The sequence below is a fragment of the Pelobates fuscus genome, chromosome 1, assembly GCF_036172605.1.
Source record: "Pelobates fuscus isolate aPelFus1 chromosome 1, aPelFus1.pri, whole genome shotgun sequence".
Classification (NCBI taxonomy): domain Eukaryota; kingdom Metazoa; phylum Chordata; class Amphibia; order Anura; family Pelobatidae; genus Pelobates; species Pelobates fuscus.
Genome location: NC_086317.1, coordinates 308,288,008 through 308,297,890, shown reverse-complemented (window position 1 = coordinate 308,297,890; position 9,883 = coordinate 308,288,008). Strand labels below are relative to the sequence as shown.

Here is a 9,883-nt window from a genome sequence, read left to right as displayed (position 1 = left end):
ACTCAGACATGCGTTGCCCTCAATTGAAAATCCAGGGAATGGTGTTTCCTTGTAGCTGTCCTTCTGGGCTGTGGGAATGATCCCACCCCTGCCACCAATTGTAACGGCACCCCAGGCATAAAAGGGGTTAACAGCCGTTTAGTAGATCTTCCCTTCCAGAGACACAGGCACAGCTACTGTAGACACCAATCAACCGAACCGGAGAAGCATATGAATGCCGTAAACAGCTGAACCGGAACCATATGAATGCTGTAAACAGCTGAATAGGGAAAACCATACAAATAGGTTTACACTCCTAGCAGTCAAACTGGAACAGCATACAGTAAATCCCCCCAAGAACAAGACAAAGCTCTGTGTTGAGGGTCAAGCAGTGACAGACTGAGCTGTGGGTTTATTGTTCTTATATACACATTAGTAACACCCACAAGGTTTTGGAAAACAACCAATAAACACGTAAAATACACTCAGACACTCCCACACAAAATCCTCCCCTCTGCCTGTGATACAATTACCTTACACAATGGGTAATGTAATTATCACAGGCAGAGAAATACAGTTCAATTGCCATGGAGCCAAAGTATTTCCCATTGTATTTCATTATACGAATGGGCTCCATGGCATAGCTATCTGGGTTATCACCGCTCAAACAGGTCAAGCACCGAATGACCCTGCTTTCATGTCTTTGCAGGGGAAAATCAAGCGTTTCAACATGGGGCCATAGTCTAAAGGCAGCAGACGTGCAACCAGGCTCCTCCAATGCACAGTGGCGAGATTGGTCTCGTCACAGTCACATCATGACCAGTTCGATGGGATATATTGTTTGAAAAGCAGTCTACGTTTAAATTTCATTAGGTATTCATTAACACAAATGTTTTGGTCTGAGAAATAAGTTTTGACATGAGTTGGATAATGGGCTGAATTTTTACTGTTAAAATGGTGGAATCACAGCATTTTCTCGTATCGATCTCTCTTCATAAATCCTGGAGAACAAAAAAAGGGTAGCCAGGATGTGGTGCTTGTGCCGGTGAATCCTGATATTTGGCTTTTTCACAATACTCATTACTAAAATGCTTTCATTACTATGAAATCAGAGAGTGCAATGTTTCTTCTACTGTAATGTGCCTCCGGATTTGCAAAAAGATACTGGCTGGAAAACCAGGAAGAATAAAGAGGCTAAAATAGTTCACTGGCTCACAAACATCTAGAGTTATGATGCTAAGTGTAGCTGTGAATGTATGTGGTTATTTCTGGGGGTTCCCAGTTTACCTCTACCAGTGCAGGGTGTCCTAAGTGCCTTCTTGTAGATGGTGATGGAGAACCATCACTGGAGGAGTCACTTATGGGCTCAATGTTAGAGGATCATAGTGTCACTGTCTGTCAAAGTGTCACTATCGGAGCCTGCCAGAATGGCGTACGGCTCCTCCGCTGTATAATAGTGTGCCATTTTAGGGGGATTAATTTAACCTATGTGATTGGGGAGATAATTTAATTTACCTACCTATATTTTGGAATATCTATATAAACAAACGGAATTAGGACTTCACCCACACTTCTGATGAAGCCTTTTTAAGGTGAAATGCGTCAAGTGGGACTTTTTAGCCATTTATGTGTTACTTTTTTATTAATAAATTATATATATTTTTTAATATTACTTTTCTACTATTTTTACTTACCTTGGATTCCTGATTCTGTTCAATTCCTGGTTACCATCATATTCCCTGGTGGGGATGAAACCACCTATGCCATACTGACTAGAGCAAGTTCTGCTCTAGCAAATGTGAGTACGTTACTATTATTTTTTATTTCTTTTATATTTGACCAATATATATTGCACTATTGGATTTCTATTTCCCCACATATTACCCGTATCCTGCTCGGAACTGCTAAGACGCACTCTGCAGTATTTAACACACTAACAGCTGAGCTCTGGGATAGCTCTGGGAAATGTGAGTGAAACCATTTTAAAAGTACCCAAAAACGCTTATTATATTTACGATATTGCACTATTGTTTCTTCTATGTTTTTTTACTTTGAGGTCAATTGGATATAGACTATCGCATATACACTTGTGTACGTATACAATTTATTTCTATCACACTGTCCAGGGCGCGGTTTCCTAATCCTATCTGTACTAATTTGCCTACCAGGCTAATACACACCCACAAATTCCCACTTCCACCCACAGAAAGCCCTACAACCAACCCAAAAACTTTAATAAAATTGCTGATTGCAGAGCTGCAACCAGGACCAAAAAAAGAATAATTTATTTATTTTTTATAGAAAGACTATCCCAAAGTCACTGACCATACAGAGGTCAGGCAGCAAAAAAAAATGGTTAAAAAATAATTGCATGGTTAATGTAATTTGCACTGAAAGGGTTAAAAAGAATCAACACTTTTTCAGTCTTTAGCACAGTTTAGTGATAATCTCTCTGCCTCTCTGACCTTTGATCACAGTGAGACAATGTCTCCACCAATGTTGCAAATAATTAGCTAAGACATTTTAACAGTGATCGTGGTGACAGGCTGTCACCATGATCACATGCTGCAAATTGCCATCATTGGCTGCAGGGGGACTACTTGGGTTGCCAGACAGGTCCCCCCCAGCGTGATCTCCAGCATAGCACATCATAAGGGCATTAATGGGTTAACAAGCCTTGAGATGGCGATATCAGACATTTTGCCACTATCTTTCAAATCTCATACCAAATGTACTTAAATGGCCTTGGCTACTTCAAGAAAATCTTTTTTATACAAATTGGATTCTACATAAAGCTCCAACTATGGCTTTGATGAAAGTCAAACATATTAAATACCTTCATAATGGATTGGATAGAATCAATGTCACAAAAAGATGGAAAATATGTCAACACTAACTGTTATCTTCAGAGAGCTTTGGAAGGGAAACCACCCATTGTAGAATCAAAATTGCATATTACCTGAGAAGAGAGATGGGGTGGGACAAGGTATTTGTGATCAGATACCCACACATGAGGTGTATATATATCTATATTATGGGAAGCCTGACAAGGGAAGCAATGCTTTCCATGGTGGAATGAATAAGTAGTAAGGATGTAGTGGAAGTGCTACATGATTGGGTGATCAAAAAACAAACAAACTAATATATGCCAAATTCAGCAGAGGACCATGGACATTTAAATTATTTTCATAACCTTGAAAAAGGTTCTGGATGTTTTTAACCTCATTTTATGTATCATGCACTTTTAGCACTGTTCTATGGGGGTTTTTAAATTAGTTATATTGTGAATTTATGAAAGGAATACATTTATTCAATAGATTACCTATAGATACGAAGTGACTTTTATGAAAACAGAATCCATTTGCAAAAAAAGTATTTATTTTCAACTTTCTTGAGCATTTCCTCAAGACTTTTCTGATACAGGCAAGTCATACAAGCAGTGAAAAAACACACACACAAAAAAAAAACTCTCTCTCTCGCTCTCTCATTTGTAACACTTCAACAGTCGAACTATTTTCATAAATACCAGTACTGCCGATTGTACTCAAATTACAGCTATAACAAGGCACCAATTAGGACAGGCAACCTTTGGCACTCTAGGTATTGGACTACATCTCTCATGATGCTTTGTCAGCATTACGGCAGTCAGAGCATTATGGGAGATGAAGTCCCCAACATCTGGCGTTCCTATAGTTGCCTGTCAATTAGGGAGTTGAATAGAACATTCCTCCAGTCTGGATTCACAGGGTGAAAAAAAAAATAGGCAATTCAATATGTCTGGATTGATGTGGATTCATAACTTAGTGAAAAATTGTATCAGATTCTAGTTGACAGTTAAAGCTATGGGTACAAATAAAATCCTAAAATGAACCTGATGTTAATGATTTGCAGTCTGAATTATCCGATTACCATGAAGTTTGAAAAAACCTAGTCTATCGTCTTTTTCACAATTTAAAAAAAAAAAAAAGAAATTTAAAAAAACCTTGCAGTCTATATAGTTATAATATTTACATGTAGATCATATATACAACTCAATTGCTTAAGGTCCGTCAAACATTGTGTAGATTAAACACCAGCAAAATACTGAAGATATTCTGCTTTTGGTGCAACAAATTGCTCTGTGTAATCAGTTTTTGAGTTTGCATTGCATCCACATTATTAAATGCAACATTTTTGAAAAACATAGTCCTTTCGGATCCCCAAAAAATGTCTGTATTATGATAGACATGATCTCCTGGGAATTTTCTTTAATATTGATGGCAAACATACATTTGAGGAGAAGTAAGTATTGTTCATGTATTTATCCTGTATGGCGCATAGCGCACATAACATATGAGGAGTCAAACTTTAAAAAAAACACTTTTTTTTTTTTAACAATTTCTGTACAAAGTGCTTTAGAAGTGCAGGTGTCATGTAGTATGCCATTGATAGAAAACTGTTCTCTTCAGTCATCACTTTCTATTAATTCTTCTTCACAGACTGTGTGCTACACATCCACATCTTCTGATGGTATGTAATTTGAGTCTTTTGAAAGCTGATGCTGTTCTGGAGGCATCCGATATCGAATGTTTTTCCAGAACTTTGTTTTTGGGGAAAGTTCTGCCTCTGTGAATTCTCCTTTCCATCTGACCACACCTTGCTTTTGTTTGATGTATTTGATAGATTCTGGCATGTTTGAGTAATCTGAAATCTTTTCAACTTCAACCAAGATAACCTTAATTTTATTCCGGATAAGAGCATCGTACATTGCAATTTGTTGCTCAAAGTCATTCTCCAATCCACTAGAGGTGTTCCCTAAAACAAGGATAAGTCTTCTACTTTTAGCGATAGCTTCGTCTATGGCATCAACAGTGGCTGCAAAAAAAGAAAAACATATTTAGATTGAAAAAAAAATAACCTGACAGTAAGACTGTTAGGCTATTTTATCTTAATATGCATGCTACAGTTACACTATCTTGGAGAATATGTACTAGGAAGGCAAGCTAGTAGAAGAACATCTCTCAACATCTAGCCTTTTGACAGTTTAAGAGAACCCAATTAATATAGACACTTAAAGGGACACTATAGTCACCAGAACTACAGCTTAATGTATTTTTTCTGATGAGTATAATCATTCCGTTCTGACATTTTCATGCAAACTGCCTTTTCAGAGAAAGGGCAGTGTTTACATTGCCTCCTAGGGATACCTCCAGTGGCCACTTCTCATATAGCCACTGGAGACGCTTCATGGGGCAGTACTGCACAGTAGGCAGCACTGCCATTCAGCGTGCATGGAGACCCTGAATTTTCCTCAGAGATGCATTGAACCAATGCACCTCTATGAGGAGGTGCTAAAACATCATATAGCCCCATCCCGCCTCCTTGCCGATTTCAGCCAATCCAATGTGTTCAATATGGGAAAGCATTGGAATGGCAAAAAAAAGTTAATTCTGATGTCACCAAGAAGGCGGATCGGGTGCAGGGCAAATACAGATGAGTTTTACCCCTTCTAAGGGAGGGTGGGAGGGCAAGCCACCTAAATGGTGGTTTTAACACTATAGGGTCAGGAATACATGTTTGTTCCTTTAATCTTTCCCCCCCCTCACTTGTTAGTAGTGCAACTGAAATGAAAAATAAAAAAAATCACTAAACACTAGAACAGAAGCAAAATAAACAAACATAATTCCTCAATTGGAGTGTAAGTTATATAAATGTATATTACATACACTCTGCCATACAACCTGTTACATACATACTATAAATGTTGCTTAAGCCACCCTTTTGAGTGCAGGAAAATTGATTTACAAGGGTCTATCAGGAGTGAACCAGTAAATGGCTCCAGGGAATCTGACTCCATTTGATCATGGGGGCATGTGTTGGAATAAAGTGGTATGTCACGAATCCTCCAAGCACAATTTCAAAGGGAATCGCCAATTTAATCTGATAAGGGGCCCTCTCTGTGTAACAGATTTTCTATGGCTGGGCTATCTGTTTATAGTGCTTAAGGGGTCCTGTTATCAGATCAGTGCCAGTGATCCTCCCTTTTCTGATGATGACCCTGCATATATGGTCTCTGTTACTTTTTTAGTATTATTATTATTATCAACATTTTTAAAATGTACTTTATAAGCTAAAAGTTACATGCTCTCTAGGAAATAGAGAATACGCACTGTGGTAAATAGGTTAATGTAATCTTGGGGCAAAGAGTTATCCATCAAGTTGTAAATGTATCCCATAGCAGCTTGTTTCAGTTTTGTTATGAAACAATAGGTCCATAAAGTGTTTGAAGAACAACTAAACAATGTGACTAAATAGTGGTGGAACACAGGTCTGGATCCCATCTCTCACTTCTTCAGTTAGTAATTCTATAATAATATACACTTGCTTGGTAACTCATAATGCTCACCTTGTCCTGGTATATCATCGCGGCCAAATATGAAGAGCCGGTAAGAACATTGCCTCTCCAAAACCCCAGGTAGAACTTTTAATACAAAGACATCCATAGTGAAGGAGCTGGTTCCTTTTGTATCTTTTGGATACATAATGTAAGCATCATAGAACTTCCCATCTAAAAGAGAAAATATAAATAAATAAAAATGAAAAGGCTAAAGCAGGCTTAAAATATGTACATTCTCACAATATTTTTTTATTTTGGGAAGCATAACGTAAAAGGGGGGTCTGGTATGTTTCTTAAATATTTTAATATACACATTTTGGAAGTCACAACTTGCAGATCACAAAGTGATTTATGTGTTTAAATTCTAGTATTCCAATAATTAATAGTAAATATACCTTTCAGGCTTGCTTTTGAGAGACTGATGCTGCGATAAAAAAGAACGACGTCCACCTTGAAAATCTTGAATAGTATTAAAAGGATAATGACGACAAACACCAATGATAGAAAAAATGCAATCAAGAAGCCCTGCAAATTAGGATCTGTAAGCAATAAGAGAAACCAAAGTTACACACAAACACAATAAACTGCTCCTTTAAAGAATGCAGCATAGAAAATTACAAAAAAGTAATGCCACAGCAAATATCAAAAATTTAAAAATGTATTGAGATCCTGCAGCAAGGTAGAGAAAATGTACACTCCTGAACAGCAAAGCAAACATTTAAACTCTACAAGCAGCGCTGTATCTAGCGCGAGGCTGACAAGGCATTTGCTTAGGGCGGCACTTTCAGGGGGGTGGCAAAAAAGCCACCACCCAACGCCCTGGCAAATGCCTTGCCAGCCTCTTGTCCTGGGGGACCAGGAGTTGGCCACCTTAGGGCTCCTCCCCCCCCCAGGCAGGCATGCACTAATGTTACATGCGGGCAGCGATGGAGCACTCTCCCCTAAGCTCTACCAGCTCTGCTCCCTCGCGCACACTGCAGTGATGCTGTAGCCGGAATATGACATCACTCCGGCCCCGACATCACTAAGATACGAGCTCCCTCGCCACCCGCCTCCACCGCTCACCTGTCTGCAAGACCTCCCAACCGCCCGCAAAGCTGCAGCCAGCCCCACTGGACCAGATGGAAAAATCCACTCCAGCACTCACAAAGGTAGGAGGCAGGGTGGATTTAATATTATTAATTTTATTTGTGTGTTTTTTGTTTGTGTTAGTTTGTTAGTGAGTGTTATTGTGTGTCTGTCAGTGAGTATTAGTGTGTCTTATAGTGTGTGTTGGTGTGTGTCTGATAGTGATGTGTGATGTGTGTTTTACTTGGTATGTGTTAGTGGGTGTGTGTCTGTCACTGAGAGTGTATCAGTGTTTGTCAGTGAGTGTGCATGTGTCTGTCGGTTAATGCGTATCTGTCAGTTAATGTGTGTGTCGGTGAATGTGAGTATGTGTGTAACTAAGTAACTGAATGAGTGAGTGTGTATCTGTGAATGTGTGTTTCAGTGTGAGTGTGTGTTGGTTAAACAATGTGTGTGACAATGACCATCTATGAGTGTATGTCAGTGCATGCATCAGTGAAGGACTGTGTCTGTCAGAAAGAGAAATTTGGAAGGGGGGGATGTCTGACTTTTGTCATGCCTAGGACAGCACAAAACCAGAATACACCACTAACTACAAGCACCATAAACATTACAGCCCATTTTAGTGGCTATGGTACCAGTGGAACCCAGGCAACACCCCAGAGTAATTAGTCAAACATGGGGGCTTCCTATGCCTACAGAAGCTCCTGAACTGAGCTCAACTGATGCATTTGACCCATAAGCTGGCCATGCACAGCAGCTAACAGAAATGACCACTGCAACCAAAGTAAGTTGTTAATTTATTCTCAAAAACAGTTTGACTATTTACCGTGGGAATGTATTAGGGCACTATTAGGGCACTCCTGGCACCATAACCACTATTGCGGGTTGTAGTAGTTATGGTGCTTCGACTTTTATTTTTTTGTGATTAACAGGTCAGAACAAACTAGTTTAATACATTTAATGTATACATAGTGAAATCAAGTAAATAACTATATTATATATACATTTTATGATTATTATTATTTATTTTATTTTTTTTTTAAAAAGACTTACCTGGAGCGCATAGAAATCTCCAAATATGCCAACCATAGCAAATGAATTAACATGTACAGCCATCTATCTACTCCTTCCCACTCACCCCAAATACCTATTGTGCACCCCACAATGTTCAGAGAATGGGACACAGCATTATGTTGCTTGTGGATATTGTATTTCTATTGCAGGCATACTACAAAGCAGAGAAAACTTATAGGGCTGCAGGACAACCACTCTCCGAGGATTTTCCCACATGCATGTGTACTTATAGAGATTAAATGAGTGCACTTGGCTATACATTGTGTGCTTATACATAGTAATAGAATTCAGTTTCAACTGATCAACATTTCAGTCTTCTGAGACTTTTCACAAAAACTTATCCAATAAAAGGAAGAAGAAAAAAAAATAGTTTAAGATCCTTTGATTGTGCTTGATCTTTTAGCTGGAGTGTGCCCTGACAATTAAAATCATGAGTAATGTTTAGTATTTTAGATATAGTTTATTCAGCAGGTATATAAACCAAATAAATTGACAACTTACCTGGTTGCTTAAGCATAACATAGGCTATAGGATTTACTCCAGTATAGGCTGTACAAATGAATTTTCTCCCATAGTCATCTTTTTTAACTTCTGTAAAGTTAAGCTCAAGGATAGACACATAGCCTTCCACTGTAGTTTTATTGCTGAAATTCAAAGAGAAGAAATAGTAAACTATAAAATAATAAATGCGGCTTTAATATAAAGCTTATCAATTGTGTAACACATCAAAGGGGGTGGAATGCATCTTAGCAAAGCCTATTTGTATCAATATATTTTAGGGATTAACTTTACATTATTTTGAACAATACAATTTTCTCACTTTACTTAATTTGGTAATTGTACTATATTCATGTAAAACTCAACTATGCATGGTAAGTGGAAAAGCAGAATTTCAAGGTAGAATGGTGACCAGAGAGACTTTTTGCATGGCCATGAAAGATAAATGGTTGTAGTCAGATGACTGGATCTTCCTCTGTAATAACACAACCTCAATGAGTCACATTAAAGGACAGCGGTCACCTCCACACTATGTTTTACTATAATAATCCATTCCTCATGATTTGAAATCATTTTTTTTTAATTTAAGGGACACTATAGTCACTCAGACCACTTCAGCTCAATGAAGTGGTCTGGGTGCCAGGTCCCTCAGGTTTTAACCCTTCACATGTAAACATAGTTTCAGAGGAACTGCTATGTTTACATTGCAGGGTTAATCAGTATGCAGTTGTTGCTTTTAGATTTAGCCGCAATTAGATTGTTAATTACTTTAATCAGAGCAGTGTCAATAGAATATAGAGGGTGGAAAACCAATTGACGAGAATAGAGCAAAGAGCTGGAGTTGAGAAAGCATGTCAAAACGTGTAAAGACAAGTTGTTCCTGAA

At 38.3% G+C, this 9,883-nt stretch overlaps 1 protein-coding gene across 1 annotated transcript in view; it reads right to left on the bottom strand.

Moving 5' to 3' along the window:
• Nucleotides 1-3,485: 3,485 nt before the first annotated feature.
• LOC134594236 (interleukin-1 receptor type 1-like) overlaps nucleotides 3,486-9,883 on the bottom strand; it is a 44,892-nt gene continuing 38,494 nt past the window's right edge. The window contains exons 8-11 of the mRNA XM_063444629.1: nucleotides 9,002-9,144; nucleotides 6,751-6,894; nucleotides 6,365-6,526; nucleotides 3,486-4,833 (exon numbers count right to left, since the gene is read on the bottom strand). Of these exons, the coding sequence (XP_063300699.1) occupies nucleotides 4,466-4,833; nucleotides 6,365-6,526; nucleotides 6,751-6,894; nucleotides 9,002-9,144 (817 nt within the window). The 3' untranslated portion in view covers nucleotides 3,486-4,465. The remainder of the gene's footprint in view (nucleotides 4,834-6,364; nucleotides 6,527-6,750; nucleotides 6,895-9,001; nucleotides 9,145-9,883) is intronic.